Source organism: Bradysia coprophila, unplaced genomic scaffold, assembly GCF_014529535.1.
Source record: "Bradysia coprophila strain Holo2 unplaced genomic scaffold, BU_Bcop_v1 contig_350, whole genome shotgun sequence".
In the NCBI taxonomy this organism is placed as follows: Eukaryota; Metazoa; Arthropoda; class Insecta; order Diptera; family Sciaridae; genus Bradysia; species Bradysia coprophila.
In genome coordinates, this window is record NW_023503608.1 from 2331742 (window position 1) to 2357750 (window position 26009).

A 26009-nucleotide genomic window follows, 5' to 3' on the forward strand; every position below is an offset into this window, starting at 1 on the left:
AAAAAATTTCACTTTGATTCTCTATTCTTTGGGGGCACACGCCCTACTTAGAAGTCGGCGCATCTCTTCGACTCATGAAAGAACAACAATTTCTTTGATGTGCATTTCATTATTTATCTGTAAGTTCGATAATATGTTTATTCGATAAGTTGTACGCGAAATATATAATTTGAAATTTTCAAGGTCACAAAAAAAAACGATCAATTGAATGAATGTGAGACTTTAAAACACGTTCGATGAGACAATGAGGCATCAATTTGTAAATTTCAAGCAGCACTTAATTTAGAGAATAACAGATCTGTTGTTGAATTTACCACATTTTTTTAAAATTGTAATTAACTGCTACTAATTGTGAAAATTGTTTTGTAACACGCATTATGCTGACTGCAGTCAGGCCAGTCACGCACGCACGGGTGTTTTTTTTTACATGCAACACGGCGAAGATATTTTGGCTTTCCATTCATCGATCGACCGATAGGTAGCCATTCCGGCCTTGGTTGTAGTCTTTGACACAAGATTTAACATACAATTTCCTGAGAGCAGGTGTTTAAGTTAGAGAGATGGCGAAACCACAACCTATTGTTCCATCTCGGGGTCTGCTGTCAGATTCTTTTATATTATCGATGACAGCATACCCCGAGTTGATTTTCCATCTAGCTCTACTTAAACACCGTATACCACGGATTGTTATCGTTGCTGTTTTGCCAAATTTAAATTCTTGACACGGAGCCGAGAAAGCATAATGTCGATATGTAGCGACATAGTACGTCGAATTATAAATATTTCTTAACTCACGATGCCGTTATGTTGCTTCTGAAGCATTGTTGTTATTGTCGTCTTGTTTGGCACATTAAAGATATTGTCGAAGGGACAACACGAAGTCTATGAACCAAAGTACTAAATTCATCACGCTTCACCTCCATCAAAATGAATGAAATAAACAAACAGTCCCTTCAACCGTTTCAATTATTGCATGCCCAAATGTGTGGTTATTAGCCGTTTAATAACCATAATTTTCTATAAAAAATAACTTATCATTCACTAATAAGAGGTCAAAATCTGTACAGTCTGAAAGTGCGTTGCTGAAAGTCATGCAAACACATGCAGCTTAGGTATAATATAACGTAAACATTTGGAAAAGATGTACAAGTCGTGATTGTGTCAGAAATGAATATAATTTAAATTTACCAACTTATCTTTAGACAAAAAAAAACAAATTGTGTTAAATGGAGACGGTGCTTATTTGAATAAATTAACGAATGTGATTATTATATTTATACACGCAATATTCTTATACCTAGATTCGCACCGAAACGGATCGGATACAATAGATATAGGTATAGGCATATCGGCATAGAACGTTTAACATTCTAACAATTTTTCGTAATGTCTAATATACCGATGTTGATAAGGCCATAAAAAATGAATTAATGTTCTTTTTATGTGGTATAGTCTTAAAGGCGTTTTTTTCTTCGTTCTTTCCTAAAGTTAATCGCCCAATAAAAAAAAAGCAATTGACTAAATATATACCAAATATGAAATTGAATCTTGACTGAGAGTATTTTTTTTTTCGTTCATCAAGTTTTGCAGGAATGAAAACAATAATGGAATTTGAATGTTACAGAGGCTACACAAAGCTATTCAAATATTTATTATTTTATGAGAAATGAAATCAACGTCATCGTCGTTTTCTTTTCGGGGGAAGCAATAACTCTGATTTCCGAATCAGCGAATATTATGTTTCGCTATTAATGGAAAAGCAGATTAATGAATCAATACACCCAATTTGTCCACAATGAAAACATGCACTCTCTGCAAAGCTGAATGGAAAGTATGTGGAGAAAGAATGACTTCGAACATTTCGTAGTGGGTTGTTCTGCTACGCTATTTGAAAACATTCCGAATTCAGATCCGATAGTTTTATTAAGAGTGATATTGCCAAATCTTGAGGTGATTGGGGAACAAGCGGTCTCCGATTTTAATGAGTTATAGCTCGTTGGATTCGTCTTTCAATTCTAGGAAACACGTGTCTTTCACTTTTTCTAAAATAAAATTGTTTTCTGTGAAAAGCGTTCAAAAGTAAAGACATGCCAGAGTGTGCGGAAAACAATTTTTCGACAATAACTCAAGAAAAATTATTTATAGGTCTTTCTCAAAGTTAAAAAAAAATCACCAGAAGATTTGGCGATATCACTCTTAAATTACAGTGAACGACATCTCAAATGTCTCACTGTCATTTTTTTTCAGAGAATGTCATTTTGAATTTGCAATGTCACAATAAAATTCTCAGAAAAATTTGACAGTGAGACATTTGAGATGTCGTTCACTGTAATTTTCAAAATTTAAATTTTTCAGATTTCTTTCCATTTCACAAATCTTAAGCCCAGTGGCGCGCAATGAATGAGAGGTGAGTTTGTTTACATGAAATTGCTATGTCCAGACCATACCTGGTTTCTACTTTTATTGGCGGCGCGTACATCAAATATTCGTTAAGTTTAACCAGTGAATTTGGACAGGAATCTACTACTTCAATTAGTCTAAGCATTTTCCACAAATTGAAATAAACTCTTTTCCTTCAATAGTTAAAACGTGCAATTTGTTATATTTAGGACGGCTTCATTATTAACTTGTGTCGTCGTTGTCTATAACAGATGATATGATGTGTGAAAAAGAGTCGGATGAACGTATCTTCCTTAGACCAATATTCTTCATAGTTTGAACTGTCTTACGAAGTTTTTTTTTAACAAACATTTTTGAAGCATAAGCTCTGTTGCTACGAAATTGGAGAAATCATCTTTTTTTTTCTTTGTTCCGATTCCGAGTCTTTGTTGATATTTTTGATGGCCTTTAAATTGTGTCCCTTTGGAAACTCGTGATCCCTTTACAAAAGCAAGGAGGCGAAAAAAAACAACACAATAACCGAAATAAAAGTTGTAGAATTTGTGTTTGAATTTTACACAAAGTGTTTCTTGCGATTTGCAAAAGCTGATTGGCAGACAGTTAGCTCGCCAAGTTATACAAAAAACTTTATTTTCATTTTGTATATATAGCTTAAAAATGTAGAAAAGAAACAGTAAACTTTTGTAAAGTATTTCCTGGTGACTGGCAATGTACGTATATAGCACACAGGGATGAACATTATTTTAAAGTTTTATTTCAGTGTGCCGCTCTTTTTTATACATTTACTATTTCTGTTCCTACAACACTGGAACTGTAACAGTTTATAAAATTACGTGTCTTTAACATTACTTGAACGTGTTACCAATGTTTTTGCGGTTCTAATATCTATGTACCATACTTTCATTCGGTATTTAATGAATTTCAATTGTTAATCAAATTCTTAAAATTCCAGAAATTCTGAAAAATTGAGAATTTAAGAATTTTAATAAGAATAACAACCCTGACTAGAATTTTACTTATTTTCGCGACATGGCAGTGGCCAGCTGAAATGTTAAAGTTAATGTATTCATTATTTGGCCAATCCTGATGATACCTCAGTTCACCTCAAGACCAGCTTGGAGTCAATTTTTAGCCCCGTACGAAGTACTGGGGGCTTATAAGATTAATATGCCGTTTGTAACACGTCGAATTGGAAGCAGACAGTAAGGGCAAAGCATTTGGTTATGTTCATAGATGACGAATCCGCAATAAAAAAAATGTCCGTCCGTCCGTCCGTCCGTGACCCCTCTAGCTAGAGTAAATCACAACCTTTTTTAAAATTCTTTTTTTCCCCGATTGGTATCGACAAAAGTAAGGTCAAGTTCGAAAATGGGCATGGTAGGGTCGGCCCCTCCAGAGCTAGGGCCCTATAGGTGTTTTTCAGTCTTTCGACTATATCTACCGAAATACGCAAGCAATAGCTGCTTGTGATATATCAAATGAAAGGTATTGACGAGTAGAACAAAGTTGCTGAACATTGTTTTTGGGTAAGATGCAACGTGGGCTTGTTGGGAGGGCTCAAAGGTGGTTCCTCGGCCCTAAGTGTTTTTTGCACATAAATCGAGTAAATCTCATCCGATTTTGCTAGATTTTGTTTCGTTTGAGAGATAATTGAATACCGAAAAGAACGTGGCAAAAAAAGTTTTAAATTTGGGCCTTTGGACTAAGGCCGCTACTCGGCCCTAAGTGTTTTTTTGCACATAAATCGAGTAAATCTCATCCGATTTGGCTAGTTTTTGTTTCATTTGAGAGAAAATTGAATGCCGAATAGAATGGTGGCAAAAAAAGTTTTAAATTTGGGCCCTTGGACTAAGGCCGCTACTCGGCCCTAAGTGTTTTTTGCACATAAATCGAGTAAATATCATCCGATTTTGCTAATTTTTGTTTTATTTGAGAGGTAATTGAATGCCGAATAGAATGGTGGCAAAAAAAGTTTTAAATTTGGGCCCTTGGACTAAGGCCGCTACTCGGCCCTAAGTGTTTTTTGCACATAAATCGAGTAAATCTCATCCGATTTTGCTAATTTTTGTTTTATTTGAGAGGTAATTGAATGCCGAATAGAATGGTGGCAAAAAAAGTTTTAAATTTGGGCCCTTGGACTAAGGCCGCTACTCGGCCCTAAGTGTTTTTTGCACATAAATCGAGTAAATCTCATCCGATTTTGCTAGTTTTAGTTTTTTATAGAAGGTAATTGAATACCGAAAAGAACGTGGCGAAAAAAGTTTCAAATTTGGGCCCTTGGACTAAGGCCGCTACTCGGCCCTAAGTGTTTTTTGCACATAAATCGAGTAAATCTCATCCGATTTTGCTAGTTTTTGTTTCATTTGAGAGATAATTGAATGACGAATAGAATGATGGCAAAAAAAGTTTCAAATTTGGGCCCTTGCACTAAGGCCGCTACTCGGCCCTAAGTGCTTTTTGTACATAAATCGACTAAATCTCAACCGATTTTGCTAGTTTCTGTTTCATTTGAGAGATAATTGAATACCGAATGGAATAAAGGCAAAAAATTTTGGGTTTCTAAAATAATATCGTAAATTGTTGGTTTTATTTGAAAGGTACTTCGTACGGGCTTTCGTAATTGCGCTATGCGCAATTTTAAAAATGAACACTTTCAGTAAATTTGACCATGCCCAACTTGACTTGCATATTGGTAACATACGCATTAGAGGGTTGTAGACGTATTAGGGTTCCGGGCTTATTAGGGCTACGGACGTATAATGGTTGCGGACGAAATTGGATTACGGGTTGTACGGGGCTAAGTCGCAGCAAACGCTCCGACTGTTCTGATGCCTTGTTTATTATGAACTTAAGATTATTTAGCATCATGATAAAATGATTACGCATGATAGTTGGTACGTTATGGAATGAGAATACATTACACATTATCTAACCAAGTTGACTTGATCTAGCGCGAAATATTCCGTTTCATTTAAATACCGACTTCTATACATAGAGTGTCTTCAAACGCCTTCAGCGCATATAACTCTTAAAATGTAAGTGGAATACGAACCACTTATAAAAAGTTTTTCGATTATTACCTGTACTTTATAGATCAATTTCTATTAAAACAATTATGCAAAGTCACTTTCTGCCACTATCTGAAGAGGCAATGATGATTTATACTATACAAGAACATTATAATCCGGTTACATTGATCCATAATCGAATATTGGTTATTATAAATCCTTCCATTTCATACTAAAGATCGCATAAAAACTCCGTAAAATTCATGTTCCAACTATTTTTGATCGATGCTTTTTATTTGTTCTGTACGGTGCGTATATATACGTAATTCCACGTAAATTAACCGAAGCCGCCGAACTTTAAACATATATAATATGGCGAACAATTCGAGTAACCATTTTAGTTTATTGTTATCGTTCGCTTGGAAATCATATTTTTTTTGACATGTATCAGTGATTACTTATATTTTAACAACTTAATAATCAAAAATACAGTAAAATGTTTTCCCTTTTTTTGTTATCAGTGATTGTGCTAACCGTAATTCCAACTGCGTTTTCCAATGATAAAGTAATTGTTCAAACAAATTGTGGACCGGTTCGCGGGAAACTATTCGAAACCTTGTTCGATAAACGGTCATACTATGCGTTCAAGGGAATACCTTATGCCGAACCGCCAGTGAATAAGTTGAGATTTAAAGTAAGTGGTTGGTGAATTTAAAATTTGTTGTGAATGCAGTAAAGGAGATTTTGTTAAGTTTCACAAAAGATTGTTCTAAATATACCTACAATTTAAAGACAACATATAAGTCATTTAAGAATATAGCTCTAGACTCAATGCTTCTTACATTTAAAGGTCAAATTGTTTATTCTGTTTGTATGCTTATAAGGTAAAGCAACATCAGCTTGGTAAGCAATCGAATTTAAAACTTTTTGAATCGAACTCGAGATGAGCGGGCCGACGTTTTTTCAATACCCGACCCGACCCGGCCCGATCCAATTTTTTGAACCCGAGCCCAACCCGACCCGAGACTTTTCTCTTCGCGGCCCGACCCAACCCGATCCGAAAAAATCATTGGCCCGACGTGACCCGACTTTTTTTACTATAAGAAATTTAATGATAAATCATTTTCTACGCATAAAAGCTTTGCAATAATCTTATACGCGAAGTAAAATAATAAAATAAGTTAGTGTTTCATGCTTTATAGGCTTTTATTGGCTTACTTTAAATTTGTATTTCTAAGTCGGGCCGGCCCGAATTTTTGTTTTCAAGGCCCGACCCGACCCGGCCCGAATGAATTTTCAAAACCCGGACCCGAACCCGATCGGGCCAGGTCGGGTCGGGTCGGGCCGATGTATTTCGGGTGGCCCGCTCATCTCTAATATCTGAAAATTGAATAAACTCTGAAAGTTTTGTTGATCTGATTTGTGTGTAAATTGTTAAAAAGTGCAGGCATGAATAAAATAAAATAAAAATTTACCAACTAGCATGTATAATACTATTACATTCGCCTTTGATTGAAAACACGACTTTTATTCGAATTCGCATATTAAGATCAAAATGTTAGACAAATTTGTAATCTCTAGGGATTACATATTGGAAATTGTTCACCTAGAGTTAACAAACTGGAAAGCGTCGTGTAGTTATATGATAAAAATTGATCATATTGTAGTAGACATAGCAAATTGTTGTTGCAATATTTTTGTGTGTTCCTGAAGTGATCGACATATTTTGTGATTGTTTGGTGCTTAGTTTCGGATTAAATTGATAATTTTTGGTGTTTTTCGTGATTTTCGATGAAAGGCGAATGTAAAAGCCATTAAATGGCTCGGGTCGAAATGGGTATTTATGAAACAAGAATCGTATGGAGGTATTTTATTGCACTAGATGTCGATTGAAGACATCGTGTGCGATAAAATACCAGCATACGATTCGTGTTTCATACAACGTTTTATGCAATTCAGTGAGCGAATTCCCCAAGACTACAAAACAAACCACAAAAACAAAATGTTCACTAAAAAAACTGAAACTGAAATTGACATCTACTGAAAAACGTGTTACAACTGTTGCAAAAGCAGTTGTTCTAACAGTATTCATAACAGTTGTTATTACATTTGATGAATATATGATTATGATCGTGTCGATGTATTTTGGGTGCGATAAATTTTTTTTCGCACCGATTTTTGGATGAAATAAAACTGGTTCATATGACACTGCACACAGGCTGCGGATGTATCGAATTCGCTCACTGAATTGCATAAAATTTAAAAAAATTCTCGGTGTATGGGTGAGCCTCGAGGGTATTGTAACATTCAAATGCGATTGTGAACCGAGGTTTACCGAGAACTCGCATTCTAATGTTACAATACCCTCTCAGCTCGCACATACACCTTGAATTTAAAAAAATCTTTTTTCGACCCATGTGATTTAATTAACTATTACTCCTTTTGTTTGAAAGAATTGCGTAATGTTTGATGCAAAATCTTTTACTTCATTCGTTTAAAAAAAATGCTTAATACGTTAACACGTTAACCTTACTGCCGCAATTTGCATGAGGGACTTAGTGAAAAATTTCAACAAAAGAAGTTTTTTGTTAAAAATATTCACTAAGTTCCATATGCAAATTACGGCAGCTTAGGTCACCACTTATTTATGTCATCGGTGTCGACAATATATGATTTACAGTTTCTAATGGGTGGATGTTTTATCAGAATGACATTATCTTGCAATGAACGGAATATACAACCTCAGAACAAATAATAAAGCTCTCAGTTCAAGTAGAAACAAAGATAGTATTATTTCGCATCAAAGAGTATAACTCTATTGCTTTATCAACGTGAATAGAAATGAAACACAAAATTTCCCGTACTTTTTTGAATATTAGACCAGCCAACGTCGATTTTACTCTATTCGATCTTATCTTCAAATGACTTCGTTAGCAATGTTTCGAGAGAATGTATACGTATTATCGGATTGAATTTCACGCATCAGCATTCTATGAATGTATTTTGATGTGCCTAATTTCTAGGCTGGTGATATCAAGTTGATTCCATATCAAGTCTAGGTTTTGAAGTATCAAGGTTACTACACTGATTATAGCAATGACACATGAAGCGCTTGTTGATCGGATAAGACATTGTTGCGAATTATCATCAATACTGACACAGTATTGAAGCGAAAGTCGGAAATGCAACTGATGTGAACTATTCGGAAGAAGAAGACGAAATTTCGATAGTAGAAAATCGAGATTACAGTCAGAGCACAGAACTTCTGCTAGCATTAACACTCGCAGACCTCAAAAGTCAAAAAAATTCCAATTTTTGACACATTCCTACGTGAACAATTGCATGTTATGTGTATTTTAACTCACATCCAGAATGTTTGACTCCAATTATAACAATAGAAACGCAGCACCTATTTTGAATTCATCCTCAAAATATTTTAATTAATTAGTTAATTTTAGGAGTAGTGATATGGCTAAGAGACCTTATGAGACAATTTTCGCTCAGAAACGTTATTTTTTTCAAGAATGATGATGTAAGCTGTTATAAACTCAGGTTGAACTGGAAACTAAATTACAAAATTACTTAGCTCGAAACATTCAAAAGCTAGCGTCGCGACGCGTCGTGTATATGCACACACATACAGCTTTCATTATAAATGAGTGAGAGTGAGATACTTTCCGAATGTTATTTCTGCATTCATGAAAGCTCATCATTTATAAAAAGTTTAGCCAGCATTGGCAACGCATTCCTAATGAAAACCACATAAACCATAAGAAACTTCATTTGGATTTTTTATATGTTTTACCATCGTAGCTTTTGATGGGTTTAACGCCTTCAAAAATTTTAGTCCCTGAATTCAAACCAGTCCGTTATAATAGAGCAAGATTTTATGAAACATTAATGGAGTTAATTATAGTTGAATTTTTACGATAAAATTCTATCCAGTAACAGGATTCCAGTTTCGTTAAAATATTTTCATTTTGTTAAAAAGAGGAAAACAAGACAGCCAAGTAAAAGACAACAAACAATCTACTCAAAAACGTGAGGTGAAGTTAACTTTAATCCATGGCACCAAAACTTTACCTCAAGTTTTTTTTTTATGAAAATGTCTTCCTTGGCAATGGGGCAAATGATGGAAATGGTACTTATTTTGTGTTTCACACAAGAAGTAAAATTTCTTTCATTTGCCCCATTCAGGGCCTATTTTTGGAATTTTTTTTTGAAATTTTTACCAAAATTTCCAAAAAATTCCAAAAGCTGCGAACATTCAAAAACCGAATTTTTCGATCATTTCGAACGGTTTTGGAAATTTTTGAGCTCAGCCTTGTGTTTTAGCCGGCTCTCAATGATTTTGTTTGATTGTTGACGTATAGTGTCAAGAGTAAAACAAAATAATTGAGAGTCAGCTAAAACGCAAGGCTAAGTTCACGAGTTGCCAAAACCATTCGAAATTTTGGAAAGATTCGGTTTTGAAATGCTCGCAAAAACTTTCCAAAAAAAAATCCAAAAGTAGGCCCTGGCCCCATTTTTAAGTAATGTACTATTTTAGCTAGTAGAAACCGAAAATCTGTAAGTCCGCTTTCCCCTCGTATAACTCGCATTAACAGTTCAGCGATGGCTGTAGATTAATCTCTATAATTTTACGAAATCATTATCAGTTTTCATTGAATTGGGTTCCCTGAAAACACTGTCCGTATAATTAAATCAGATACGAATTTAGTATACCCGTCACAGTACGTTGATTTACTGAGTTATATGTATAAATAAAGTACACTTTCAGAGAAAAGAGACTTGGTTTCCTTTTGCGGATTCCTTGAATATGATAATTGTTCTTGTGTCACCAAAGAGCATCAACCCTCATTTAAAAAAAAATCATTCGAAATCCGTTAAAATGCATTGACAATTGACGCCCCATTCGCAGAGTGTAATCAATTTGCCATTAAATCAGCAAAATAACAGTAGACTTAAAAAAAACTGCACCTAAATTGAAATGCGATTTATTTTGTGTTATAAGAACATTTAATTAAAGTTTGATCGCTCACTCGTCATGCCAATGTTTAAGCGTATTTTAATGATAAGCTACTTACGAGTGGTAATTAAAATGTTGCGTAATTGACGAAGGTACATACTATTTACGAGAGAGTCCGCGAACATTTACCCGTTGGGTAAAACATTTCAGGTAAGCACACAGTAGATGCTTGTAATTTTGGTTTACAATGAAATTAAAATATGGTTTTTATCGCAAGAACACATCCGTATTTGCTACCTTGGCGGTATTATCATTGTCGAGTTGGGTTGCTGAAATAGAATTCAGATCGAATAGATTATGATTATAACTCTATTGATTGCCATTAAGCAGAAATTATATTTTGATGGCCATTTTTCGCTGTAGAGCGAAATTTGATAACAGAAAAATTTGACTTAATCTGTTCGCTATAAAAAAAAAATAGAAATGTCTAGTGTCTTGCTTAATAATCGAGCTGTAACGAACCTGTTTTTATTCAAATTAAAATTATTCTACGTTTTATGTTTGCTTTGTTTTTTAATAAGAAGTAAACATCGTAAAAACTCAGACCGAATTAAACCAGATTGAACTTTTTTCTTTTTCTTTTTTTTTTTCAGCCACCAAAACCTAAACAACCATGGACCGATACATTAGATGCATTCGAGTTTGGAAATGTGTGTTCGCAGAACATTTATCTTTTTGGTGAACGATCTCCTGCCGGGTCAGAAGATTGCTTATTTTTGAATATTTATACACCAGGTACACTCTTTGCGAAATTATTTCAATTTTTTTTCCTTCGCGTAATTATAATTGAAGGAAAAAACGATAACAAAATGATGAATACGAATTGATGATATATGCGAATGAACTTTATGTGGCAGACCAAAATTAAGTCATTAGTTTTGTGCAGAAAAATTCATTGATTTTTTTGTATGCGCTACCTGATTAACTTTTTACAGCAATTACCGTTTTTTTTATAGTAAACTGATAATGAATACTCGGTTCAGATAATAAGAACCAAAAAAAGCAGACCAAAAATAAATGGTAATTGTTGAAACCGCTTCGGTGTTTAAGTTTAGAGAATTTGATTACGACACTTGCAGTATGTGACGTCATTGCATAGCGCTTGTAATTCTTGAGGTATTTAAGCTTTTAGTAGACGAAGGCTCTTTAAGTACTGTGTATCGTTTATAGAATTCTTGGTGAACTGTAACAAAGTATGTGTAACTTTGGAGCGTCGATATTTGTAAAATTCGTTGTCAAAGGATTTTCAAAAAGACAATCTTCTGAGGATCTCAGAGGTTATTTTACTGATTTTGAAATTTTGAAGTTTCATGATTTTTTTTTTTCAATTTTCAAGGATTTTCCTCGTTTTATTTGATTTTCTTGAGCCTTTCAAAAGTTTTTCTTGAGGATTTTCTACAAAGAATTGCACATAACATCCGTAACCCGGATGGTCATTTGATGTCGACTTCTATAATTGTAGTTTATGCTGCGCCCTTTCATTTTTGATAACATGATCAGCATCCCTCGAAAAAGACTCAAAGAAAAATTGAGTTTTTCCATACAAAAAATTCTAAAATGTAAAAAAAGAGCTACCTTTTAAAAATACATGCTTGTATTTTGTTAAAAATGTAGCTTACAGTTAAAAATAAGAAGAGTGATGTCTTTTAGTAATACTTATGAGGTTAAAAAAATCAATTTCGGCCGAAAAATGTACTCCAAAGATTTTCTTTCGTAAAATGTTTAAGGCTTTTCTAAGGATTTTCTTTTAGCTGACAAAGGATTTTTTATAAACGTAACGTACCGTCGTGTTATTCATTCACGGCGGTGCTCTTTGTTGAATGATCAGGAAATTTGTCCTTCGAGAATCTCTGGCACTTGATGGCTACTTTCGTTATTGGAACTGAAGTAGACTACTTTTCTTAGTTATGTATTGATGATGCTGTAATTTCTTCAGAGTTGCAACTGTTGGTTGGGTTTCGAATCTTCAAGTGAAAAGAAAACTCTAGGATATGACGTTTATCTCTAAGGAGTTGTTACTCTTGAGGAAGCCTCTATAAAGCAAAGCCATGACCTGATGAGAAATGGTATTTTTGAACTGCATATTAATGCAAAACGTCGAAAGACGTATTTAAATTTCTCTAAGCTCGAAACAATGGTCGAATGTCTTATGTTTAAGCCTCTACACTAACAACCCTTTAACGCGAAATTCGTGGATAATTTACAATCCACCAAGAGTTACTATTCAACTTCCTTCCACTGAGAGTACCAATTAATGAGGGTACAATATATAATTGTTTGTGTATTATTGTCCTCACTTCGTATTATGTTGTGAATCTACTGTACAAAACGTTCGTACTCCATAAATTCAACGGCATTGTGAATGCATTTCGGAAAATTTCTCTAAATACTTTAAATAGCTTTGAATAAACCTTTGTAACCGCTTATAATGTTAAGTGGCCGGTATGTGCTGTATGTGTTTGAATAATGTGGAACGAGGTGTGGAAAACTACTTTTTCATTGTATAATATCCACCAGCACATTTACCGTATTTTCGTTTGGATAAATTTCAACAAATTCAAATCAAATTGAGTAAAAAAAAACACTTTTCCCTCTGACCTGAGTATAATTCATTGCGGGAACGCTTTGCCCAAACATATTATAAACGTTTCATGAATATATTTCTTTCTTGCAAAATATTCAAATCATTTGCAGATGTTTCGGCGGAAAGTAAACGTACCGTCATGTTATTCATTCACGGCGGTGCTTTTGTTGAAGGATCAGGAAATGACAACTTCTACGGACCGGACTTTTTTATAAATGAGGATGTAGTGCTGGTAAAACAGGAGATTTGTGAGAATTTGTGATCATGCATTGTTTCATCAATGTTTTTTTATGCTCGAAGGTAACGTTAAACTATCGATTAGGAGTGTTCGGGTTCATGTCACTGGGTACACCAGAGTATTCCGGAAATATGGGATTGAAGGACCAAAACTTAGCTATAAATTGGATTAAAAATAATATTGAACAGTTCGGAGGTGATGCTGATAAAATAACAGTTTTTGGACACAGTGCTGGTTGGTTTAAAAAGCTTTCATTTCTCATGAATGAATTCTGAACTCTGATATTCGTTAGGCGCTGCTTCTACACATTACCATGTTCTATCATCAGAAACAAACTCGCTATTCCAACGAGCTATTGCCATGAGCGGTTCTGCGCTAAATATTTGGTCGCGCTACGTTCCCAGCGAACATATGTTACACATGTTCATGATTGGTGAGCTTTCACAGCCATAAACCATATGCACAGAATGTAAGAAAAGTTGAAATCAATTTATTCTACAGCAAATTTGGCTGGACAACGTCTGAAGACTAGCAAAGAGTTGATAAAATTCCTACATACCGCCGACGCTCAATTCTTTTTGGAGAATATTGATACATCCCTATCGCTTGCTGGCGGCAGAAAAGAACTCGAATTACTGTGGGCACCTGTCATCGAAGGTGAGATGATTGATTCTGTTGAATAATTTTCTCAAAATTTGTGTAATAAACGAACGATTTTCTCTTGTGGGAATAGGGAAAAATGCCAAGAAACCATTTATTCAAATGGGCGCAGAGGATATACTCAACAATAAATTCAATCACAAAATCGATACAATGTTCGGATTTACCTCGGCTGTAAATATTTTTTTTTTAATAATCTCATTTTCAAGCGTGGGTGAGTGTTGATGTAATCAAAATGTAATCCCATTTGATGTTTAGGAAATGCTATTCCTCATTGCCGATGAGATTCGTGATCCGAAACTATTGGAAGCATTCGAGCGGACATTCGAAGTTCAACTGACTAGAAATAAAATGGATACACATTACGAGACTGAGGTGAGTCACGCAGAGACATTGTAATTTTACCAATAGTCCATAGATCATTAATATCAGAGAGAGAGAGAGAGAGAGAGCGAGAATTAGAGCGACAACTAAAATTTGACTGAGCTCTGAAAAGTCTACCATTTTTGCTATGGGAATCTTCGCTGCTGTTGTCAATTTTTTTCGTGCGCGTAGAATATGAATGTCGGCATGGAACCCCGCATATGTTTTCCGATTTCACCGAATTAATAAGCCATTAATGACTTAATTAACATTGGCAGACAATTCATATTTCGCATACGTACCTAAAGTTACCACGAGAGACTGTGTAACAATTTGCTGAACATACAAGGTCGAGCTGGGTGTGGAACGGCGATAACATCTGATATCAATAGAGACATCGAAAGTATTTGATGAGGAAACGAAGGAACTAAGAGTTTTGTGTAAATCTGCAATGCAGAACAGCCGAAGTAACAAGCAAACAATAAGTATGCTTGTTAAGTAGGATACACACTTTATATCAGGATTTAAGAATCTTACGTGCAGTAGGTCACTCTGTCTGCCACAGATGTAGCGCTTCATGCAAAAAATTCAGCTGTCACAGGTATTGCAGGTTACCTGTAGACAAAGTTACCTGTTACGGGTGAGATTCTCAACTCTTGTTTGTCAGTGGGGCTATATCATTTCGACAGTTTAAACTTTCCGTACAATTTTGGCAGCCCCTATTGTGAAGTGCTTGCGTTCTGGGAAACGTTAAAAAATCTAAAACGCTCAAACTAACCGTTCTTGTCGTTTATTACATTGACAAAGCCACTAGCATTGCCTCGCTTCGTTCTTGTTTTTTTTTAACATCACTCCATCATTCCCATGTGGAGCTCTCCTTTTGTCGTCCATTCATTTCGAGCTTGGCATTGTTAATAACCGTACCATTGTAAATTATATTGTACTAATGAGGCAACATTAAGCATAATATACATCGTATAATGAACAGAATGTTATACAACATATCTTCTGGGAAAATTGTACGTACATGCCTCTTTAGCAATTTCACTTCAACTTTCATACTCGTATGTCAAGGTTAAAAACCTCCTTTGTCTGTTTGACGGAATGTAATGGATTTCATTTAAATAATAATTCCAAGTTCACCCTTGTCATTTTCGTATTGTTGTATACTCATTTTTAGGCGTACACCGCCGATAATGCTATTATTATTGTTATATTGTTGGATATGGTATGGTATGGTTTATATATACATGCCCAGGACTAATTATATGTATAATGAGTCGTAGGTTAAAGGTTATTTTATTGTATGGAAATACTCATATATGTATAATGACTGCAGGCTTTCCACCCTACAGCTACATCAAAAGCGGTAATCTTCTAAAATAAACTAAATAAAACTTTGAAAACTTCTAAGCTGAAGGGGTTTCTAAATCTTTGACAAGACGCTTCACCTTTCCTTTAAGAACATTATTCATGGTAAGGGATGAATGTTTCCGGAACGAAATAGTGGTGTACTCGACACATAATCGAGAAGCCACTGGATCAAATTTTAGTGAATTTGAATGGAAATTTCAGAGGAAACGATTCTACGGCTCTTTCTTTTATAAACTGGTCTAATTGATGCAATAGGGCATGTTAAGACGTACTAGTTTACCCTAAAAACTACAAAGGCACAATCCTTCGTTTTTATAGCTGAATACGGTTGTTTCGAGAAGTTTTACGCTGAAAACTACCCCCGGCCATATATGCAACTAAAGAAAATTTGCAGACAAGAGTGGTGAAAACGTCAACAAGATCCATGTTCATTAAAGCCATTCTATTTTAAGGAAAAATCGAAAAAAAAATATTGGTCTGACCTAGTCCTAATCCTTTTAAAATTAAACTTTCATTTATTCTCGCATCAGGAAGGGCTTACGAACGTGGGAATCCTACCAATACACAAAAAAATTCCGTATGGTTTGCAAAAGTTTGATTCGTTAACTTCTGCTGAAGGAAATAAAAACAATTTAATGCGATTAGAATTAGGGTCTAAATAATAATTTAATTATTTATGACTGAATGACGAATCTAAAAATTTTACCGGCATGTATTAAATACATGTTCTACCGCTCAATATTAAACCCCCATCACAAAAAGGCCGTGCCGAATGTTCTTATATATGAGTATGTTTGAACGAATCACGATACTTTTCATTTACCTTTGCCGTTTCTATTCATTTATTATCAATTAATTAGCGAAGGTTGAACGATGATGAGACTGCGAACGGGTGTATAAATCTTATTATGTTTCTCGAACACTTTCTATCTGTTTAACAAAATTGAACAAAAACGCAAGGAACATTACAGACCACGAAAGAAAAAACGGTTTTGTGGATGTATTGGTATTGTGGATAGTAATTATTATTGATATTGATTGTAGTAAAGCAGCAAACGCGTGCGAGAAATATAAGTTTGAATGTCCTTAATATATTTGGGGGGTCGTCGATATATATAAACTTTATATGACCAACAAATATCTGGAGGTGTACTGATGTTGCTCTATTTTTACTGCCTACCTAATTGAACGAAAATTAAACAGAAAATAGAATTGATTTTTCGGTTGGAACGACATGATTATGGATTATCGTTCCATTGAATTATTATTTTTGGAGTTTCGTTTTTAAGTGGGTTAAGTTCAATATGGAAATATCCACAAATAAAATTTACTTATACACTGTTCGGGTGACCAGTTATTTTGAATCACATGTCTATGAAAACGTTTGCTGTTATCTCGACACCAATAAAAAGTGAAATAAACTTTTTTTTATTTGGTCTGTGGAGACGACGATATAAATGACCGTCATTCGCTCCGTATATTTTGAAGGGAAATATTGATAAATCTGTTTGACCGTCACATTTGACCGAGCAATATCGTAATCAAATTGTAGCAGCGGAAATGTCCATCAATTGTAACTCGTCGTATTGCTATCATTTTTACTGTCAGCAAAACAGAATTTTGAGTTGCACGAATGAACGTACGGTTAAAACAAAGATACATAGTAAATGCGTCGAGAACTGTACTTTTCATATTAAAAGCTCTATTTCGACGCCGCGCCATTAGCATGTAAAATCCATTACATAATTCGAGATACAAATGTATAGCCTCGTTGTAGAGTGTTGATTGACCACGGCTACGCCTCGGATCGGCAAAATTCACAGAAAAGCTTTACTCTTAATCCCTAGTTATGTAAAATCGTGTATATAGAACACCAGGATATAGTATAAGCAATAGAAGTAATAGATTTAATCAGATTATGGTTTATGGCTTAAATTGTTTCATATTTCAGGAATACAAGAAGTTCGCCAATGAAATTCGAAATTTCTACTTCGGAGTGGATGGGCAAGTTTCCAATGAAACATTGGCCGAGTATAATGATCTGTTGTCCGACGTATTTCTAGTTCACGGAATCGATAAATCAGCCAAAGCTCATTCGAAAGGGAAAAGTTTTTATTATCGGTACGTTGAACGTTTCAAATTATTTAATTTTGCTCTACATTTATGTGCCAAACGATTTGCCATTGGGTTCGGAACATATATGTTACATGTATAATGCTGCGGCTTCAAAGTGACACAAAAATAATTATCTAATCCAAACAGATTTTCTGTTGACGCAACATTAAATGCGTTCAAGATTTTGTTCAAATTGGAATCGGTGTTCGGCACAAGTCATGGGGATGAACTATGCTATTTGTTTAGGTAAATATAATATTATGTGTCAGTGTGAGCACACACAACACACATAAATCGCATCCAAAGTCCGTAAATCCCAATTACAAATGGGAATTTAAATTCATAATTTAAGATGTCATGTTTTCAACGAGATCTACGAGAACATTGCAGATGATTCCGTTGAAATGAGAACAATACGTGCCAGCACCAAATTGTGGACGAATTTTGCTAAATTCGGGTAACATTCAATTATACCAAATTTACGTTTTACAACATCAGCTCATTTCAAATGTTACTCTTCAAACATTTCCAGAGATCCGACACCGAACAACGAACCAATATCGTTCAAGCCAATACAAAAGAACCTCATCAATTTTGTTGACATCACAAATGAAGGATTAATACCGGCACTCGGGCCGCATAAAAAATTTGTGGACTTTTGGACGGATATTTTCAGCAGATATGAAACACATTTAGTTAATTCAAATGTTCGAGATGAATTGTAGACACTTTTAATCAACACCATCCGTATTGTGTACACCCCATGCCCGTTGCCAAATTTATAAGTATCTTGAGACGTGAATTTTATAAATTTCTAATGAACGCCTAGATATTTTATTGCTATCTTGATGACGGTTCGTTCATTAACTATTAATTTCGTGAATCAATATACTTCTCGTAACATCGAGTTGCGAACCACTTGATGTTATTTAACTTTAAAACATTGTTCGAATAAAATATGCATTACACCCACATAATACATAGCCGCATAGATATATATACCGAGCACGAAATTAAATGGTTTTAAGTGTTTCTTCGGATAAAGCCTGTAAGTCAGCGAGATTTGTTCTCGTTTCTGCAAATAATTTGCATATGAAATAAGGATAAGTAAATAAACTTTAGGTTTCAAGAGCACATGCATGCATAATGCATGTTGATGTATCACACAAATTATGATGAGCATATACAAATAGAAATGCTTCGGTTTTTGCACATTCGACAGAGGTAATGCGTTCCGTTCATTGTTTACTTGAGTGAAACATTTTAATTGCAGAAGAAAAGTTGAAAGTTTTGTTTGTGGAAAAAGTTATTACGAATGCTAAAGGCAAATTCAATTAAAACAATTTGACTAAAGTTCAGAAAAATGAGAAAGGGGTAACAAATCGATAATGTTTTAGTGGTAGTGATGATAGAGAACAATTCATCGAATTTCGATGATCGAAAGCTGTCTTCTGAGTCGGAGAAGCCTCGTAAATTCGTAAGGTCGTGTATGGAACATGCGACACAATGTATGTAACTAGTGGTGTTAGTAAACATTATTAATTTGAAAATTCTTCAAATCTACTACTTCCTTAGATTTACTATACGTTTTGTTATATAAGAGTACTCTAACTAGAGCTAACATACATTGTTGACAACAATATCAATAACAGATGATAAATCGCATGCAAAACTTTGCTTACGAACACAATGACAAAGTATGCTGGCGTGATGACTTGTTTACTACCAGATGAATAGAAGGATCCAAAGATCTGCGTTTTGTAGTCTTTCATATAAGAAAGAAACGATGAGGACGTGTTTGTTACTCTAGCTAAACATAGCGATGCGAAAAAGACTTAATTCAATTTTTTCTTTTGTTCTTCTGTCAAGGTTGACAGTATAGTAAAAGAAAATTTGAATTTGGACTATAATGTGCAGAAACAGTTACAGTACGATTTCATAAACATCCAATACATATGTCTTACATTATAAATTTGTGATATCTGCAAGCAAAATTGCAATGAAACGATAATTTTTAAGGTGTTTTTCTTTTAGCCTCAAGAATGCTTTAACCTATCACATACGGCTATTTATCTGTAATAGGTAACGACGACAGAAATAATGACAAGATCTGGTTAATAATGGTCCTTTTTATAGTAAAATGCATGTTTAAAAAAATTGAAGTACAAGATTTGAAATCAACAGATTAAAAATGCTTTGATCGATGGAAGTAATAGACCCGATAATGTAACTGGTCTCGTCACATGCTTGCCGTCTGTAAAAGGTTAACCTTAATAAAACGGCAACTATTTTACGGTAGTCAAGAAATATGTTAAACATTTTGATTTGTCGTCTACAAAAAACTCTTTACATCATTAGTTTCAACATACATTTTGTTATAAAGGACCACATTCAACTGTGTTCACTTCAACCACTAGCTATTATCTGTTTCTAAAATATTAAATTGCTTGAAAGACCTTGCACAAGACATCGTTCTCAAAGCAGTGTTTCTTTTCTGTTATCTCGATGTCAATACAAGAAAGATCGATGCATACACCATAACTGCTGAAAAACGTTTAAATTTCCTTTCTGCACTTACCTCTGGCTTCTAGTTTTACTTTTTCTGAAACGAAAGGAAATAAATCACAGATTAGATTAGACGTTAAATGAATTGTTTTAGTTAAAGGAAACTTGAAACTATGTGGTAAAGTAGAACAGTAGATTATATTGGATGCTGCGAAAGTAAGTCATTACATGGGGTAACGTCAAACTCACAATTGAGTTGTTTTTACCAAAAGACCTTTAGTAACTTTTTTTCCGACAAGTTTAGAGTTTGTAGATCAAAAACGAAGACAAGGAAAAGATAGTTACCAAAGCAAGTTGCTCTAATCAGACTACGAATTTCACAAAGTTGCTTCCGAATTAATGAATTTCATCGCAACTGCAGCATCCAATATAATCTGGTTTATTGCCTACCCCATGAAATGTAATGCTTCGCAGGGGACTGCTATAATTTAATGATAATATTTCGCAGGGGCAGACAATAAAATGACTTTCTTCAGTTTTCTTCAGCTTGGAATAATTTGATTTCAATATGTTCTGACATCAGGCCATTGAATCAACTCGGCCTCGTCCATTACTGTTGCTTTTAATAAAAAAAACATTTTCATTTTGATTCATTTTAATGGAATGTTGGCGCAAAACCTAAAGCGATGAAATGATTGGTTGTCACAGACACACTCAAAATCATGACAATGGGAAAAAAGAAATTTTAAATCATATTTTCGTTTCAAATAAATGATTTTCAAACAAAACCATGAAGGCAGAACCAAATGGGGACACAGACCTTTACTAGCCAGAGCCACAATAATATCGTTATATTATGTGGTCACATTACATGAAAGAGAATTCGTTTAATTCGTCTTCATGACGGTGGTGGTTGAAAATACGAATTTTAAATGTTTTGCTCCCTCATACTCCCGTGGTTTTTGCGACAAAATGTATTTCCACTGTAGTACCAAAAAAATGTACCGAGAAAAAGTAATTAAATTCGGTCGCCGAATGTATTTCTATGCACATTAATTTATTCGTTTATGGTTGTCGAGTCGAATATTCTAAGAATTTCATACGGAACTTGACAAGATAGACCATTACATTTAACATTTCGGTAAGTACTCATTTACATTTAGTTTTCCAGCATTACGACTTTGCGTCAAATAAATTATGAACTGCTACGGGGAAAAAAATTACATTATTATCACACATGAATTTTGTATGTGCATACGTCTCGGTGTTTCCATAAAATTTCCATAAATTAAATATATATTCATTCATACACCCATCCCATGTATTTATGGTACCATCCATCATAAACACATAAAAACAGAAGAGTACAGAGAACACTGTTCGTATAATATATTTTCCAAACGTGGTCCCGAGGGGGAAACCACGCGTCAAATATCAGTTTGAAATTTTATAAAATTGGGAAATTGGGATAAATACACGCTAAATGCGTGGGACATGTACTCAGTTCCAAAAAAAAAGATTCAAATATTTATTGTGAAACAACAGCACTGTTCGATGTGTTTTATAACCATTAGTAATTCGTTCCAACGAACGTTCTAATATTTATTTCATTCTGTCAGAAGAAGCTAATGCCTCCGCTTACTTACGCCGTTTAATTGGCAGTTCGTTTAAACAATGTATTTAACAATAGAAAATATGAGCTGCCCTCCATTTATCTAAAAGGACAAAGTTAACAGAAGAACATGTGTTGGTAACACTGATTTTGAGCTAGTTCAACAAATTCCAAGAACAAGCGAAGGAACAGATCTCATTACCTATCATTTGGCCTCTTATTTTGCATGGAACGTCCGTAACACAGTGGTATATACCAACATAACAACCTGAATTTATATGAGAATTGTGCCGTTAGGGTTTCTTATTGAAATTATGTTCTCTTGCCTGTTCTTGAAGTGTGTTGGCTAGTTTCATTTCAAAATTGTGTGAGACGGTGTAGCGCATACATCGTCTCACACAATTTTACAATTTTAACACGCAACTAGCTCAAAATCAATAAACGTATTCCCTTTATTGTATTCAATGGCAATGGTCCACTATAAAGTGGATTCCCCCCCTATCTATGCCCGAAAAAAAATGATTTTGAATTCCATAAACATCATCCACTTGAAACTTTGATTGGTGTCATTTTCATATAATATAAATACGTGCGTGCAATAAATTTTTTTGTTGCTACTGCTGCTACTTCTTTTTGGAATAAAAAAATAAACGTGTAGCACATTCGTCAAGTATATATCATGAAGTCGACTTTTTATTGAAGATGATTCTTTTGATTATGATCCATTTAATTTCATTTTTATTTACTAATACAAACAGCCACACGTTTTCCGATGATATAGGTACTAATGCGTGATTCTCACATTATACTTCTCTTATATTTTTATTCATCTCTGAATTCTTTATATCCCATTTACACATTTGTCTATGTTGAGATGATACAACAAAAGAAAAACAGAATTTTTTTTTCACCTTTCCACCTCCCTCATAATAACCTTTTAGTAACAACTTTTCCGTTTTTCTTTTCGTTTCTACGTTTTTTTTATTATTTCATAAATTGTTTCCATTCTCTTCCCATAAGAAAGCTTTTTGTCTACGTGTTTCAACAACATAAATGCGAAAAGCCCATAATAAAGCAATTTCCCCGTGAAATTAAAGATTATGCACATGAATATAAACTTACTACATCCGTAGCGTAAATAGGCGGGTGGGTAGGTATATATATACCACGACAGACGTCAAATAAAGCGCTAAATTTTCTTTTTAAATGTGTCGGGGTGTACATTTTTCTATACATTTAACTTATGCACATACCCATAATGACAAAATATTTTTCTTTTTCTTTCCGCACCCTTTTGTGTACCGTAGTGTAATTCAAATTGCTTGTTTAACTTTCTTCGGAGTTACTTATGACACATTACAGTTGAAAATTGAAATTTTCTGTGGTAAGATAAAAAGTGGAACAATATATTTATGTGGAAAATAGAATTTTTGTCGTCACGTCAGAAGAAACACCAGAGTGACAATTGATGATTCGTTGCGTTAGTGCTGTTGTCATTGTGTATTTTTACATTTTGTTTTATTGGCATATTTAGTAAGAGCTATTGAAAAAGTAATATCATCGCGATTCAAAATTGAATAGCCATTTTTTGCGCTATTTTGTTGTTTATGAATTTTTCAGATGAATTCCTTCGATGGAGTTTTTTCTTTGAAAACAGGTGTCTTGATGTTAAGAATGTGAAAATGTGAAAATGTGAAAATGTGAGAAACCAACTACCCTGCGTACGCATAAATATCGAAAAGAATGAAACGTATACGCATTTATCAGACACCTGCTCCTTCCTAAAAAGAGTACGTAATTTGTGAATGGCATGTTAGTAACAAGATGTTACGATATAAAGGGCGAAACAACAGTAATAAACGTTTGTTGAGTATGTATGTGAAGTCTCACTGGTCTTTTGCTACACACCATATTGTATCACATCCAGTAGTTTCCATGAAACTACCGATTTGTGATATAAAATTTGCGGCAAGTGGTAAGACGATTGTGGTACCTTTCCTTATATTCATAATAGCTGATTTATTCAAAAACTTGTAAACATGGTTGAAGAAACATTAGCGAGAGTTTTTCAGGATTTTCGGTAAATAAAGAAGAAACTCTTCAGGTGTCTATGAGTCTACCAATTATTTTACAGACTTTTTTAGTATTGTCTCAAGCTTTACTTCGCCCATTTTATTATGTTATCGACAGTGACAAGACAAATGTGCAATGAAATCTGATTTTACGCAATCAAATGGCAATCAAATTTTCACCTTTTGAATACGTATATGCATTGAGAGAGGAAATATTTGTCTGTAAGACAAAATATCGTATACCGTAACAACTGTATGCTTGTGTCGCTTTTCCTTACAGATGAAACAATGAAAATACAGTGATAATGGCTTGCCTTATAAACACTCATGATCAGTTTTGTTTGTATGAGTGAACCAGCTGAAAATGAAAATTTCAGCTGAAATTTAATTTAAAATTAAATTAGTTGAAACAACTGAAGTAAAAGATTATGTATCGAACACTAGGATATCCTTTAAGCAAAAGAAGTAAGAGATTTAATGCCCATACCGTGAAACACTCACTGTTTCTAAAACGTTGAATGAATAACTGAAAACAATAAATTTTTCAATCATTTGACATGAATAATGAATACATTGTGTCAAATTTAAACGAATATAATTAAATTTTTATTTAAAACTAACTTCTAAACTAATTGTTTTACATGCATGGATATAATAACCACCGAAAGTAAAATATTCGGTTATTCTAAAATGAATTATCAATTTTCTGTTCAACGTCGATTCGACGCTGTGAAAATAGGCAATTTCCAATTCGCACGTGATAATTTTTCATCTGAATTAATCGCTTCAGTGGTTTGAAAAATAATTATCGGTTAGTCTGTCGATTGCCTTTTTGTAGGGTTCATTAGTTTTATTACTTTCCCAATTTTCACGGATTTCTATTCGAACTACAACAAAGATACGTTTCATTTGAACTTAAGCATTATGCCGTTTATATGCTCAGTTATTGTAAGGCAGACATGTAAGTCGATCGAATAAAAAGGTCATCAGCGGCATCCGGTGAACTAAATATCATTTAACTCTGAACAAAGATGCATCGAAACGGATGAATTATTTTTGTAGATTCGGGAGGATTTTGCGGAATCTAGAGTGTTTCATGACTCAATTTGTGGTCAAAATTTTTATCATTTTCAATCTGCCTGACCTCAAAGTTTTGATTGCAGCAGGAAATTGTGTTGTAGAGTACCTTATTTTAATGACAATTTTTCAAAAAGGAAAACCTATAACCCATACAGACGAGAGCTTTGTTTTTTTATCTTGGATCATAACGCCGCTATTTTATATAAAACTCAGATAAAAAACTAAACTACTGACTAGTATATTTGTCTGGCATCTGTGAATGACATGACGATGTCGAAAAGGCGGCATTGAGTCAACGGCTAGCATGTCTGATGTGAACCACATATTCGTGTAATAGCCTAACTGAAATGTTCAACTTTATCTAAATGATGTGATGTATATCTATCTATATATATGAAATGAAGCACTTAACAAATAAGGATGGTTTTATGTATAGCTAGCGTGTAACATTTATGTTTTACTCCTATACAGTTTCTCCCGTATACTTCACATTGCAAAACTATATAGTTGTTCCAAGACCTAAAAAGCTCAGTCAATCTGCCTTCATTAGTGTTGATTCTATAAATAAGTTTTCAAATGCTTTTGCTTTTGCCTATATATAAACATAATGATGGCTGTAGCGTATCATTGTTCCGAGTCGCAGACAAGAACGAAAATCAATCAATATTGTCTACTGGTCGAGGACAAAATATTAATGTTCGACTAAGAGTCTTTTCATGTTTGCAAAATACAACTATACACATGCATGTCCTCAGGGAGTTATCGAAAAAAAAGAAAGTTCGATTAAATAAACTGGAAACGGCATAGACGACAATTTTAATTTTATATAGTTTTATAAAAGAGAACCAGACGCGATTTTAAGTTTCAATATGAACAGCGTGTCTATATTCACATTGCTATCAAGCGTATCGATCATCAGTGACCGTGACCGTCTTCAGCTTACGGGGTCGAGGAGAGGACAAAGAGACA

General features: G+C 34.2%; 2 protein-coding genes across 3 annotated transcripts in view; one reads left to right on the forward strand and one right to left on the reverse strand.

The window, feature by feature from the left end:
- Positions 1-26009, reverse strand: part of LOC119080007 (receptor-type tyrosine-protein phosphatase kappa) — a 127683-nt gene that overhangs the window by 31605 nt on the left and 70069 nt on the right. For both annotated transcript variants that reach the window (XM_037188183.1, XM_037188181.1), the window contains exon 3: positions 20350-20373. In XM_037188183.1, coding sequence (XP_037044078.1) covers positions 20350-20373 — 24 coding nt within the window. The remainder of the gene's footprint in view (positions 1-20349; positions 20374-26009) is intronic.
- LOC119080016 (esterase B1-like) lies at positions 5806-18743 on the forward strand. The gene is made up of 12 exons (XM_037188194.1): positions 5806-6102; positions 11031-11172; positions 13132-13253; positions 13322-13493; positions 13552-13692; positions 13761-13916; positions 13993-14093; positions 14178-14294; positions 17608-17777; positions 17919-18017; positions 18124-18228; positions 18304-18743. Exons 1-12 carry the CDS (start codon positions 5905-5907, stop codon positions 18494-18496), a joined length of 1716 nt encoding a protein of 571 aa, XP_037044089.1. The 5' UTR covers positions 5806-5904; the 3' UTR covers positions 18497-18743.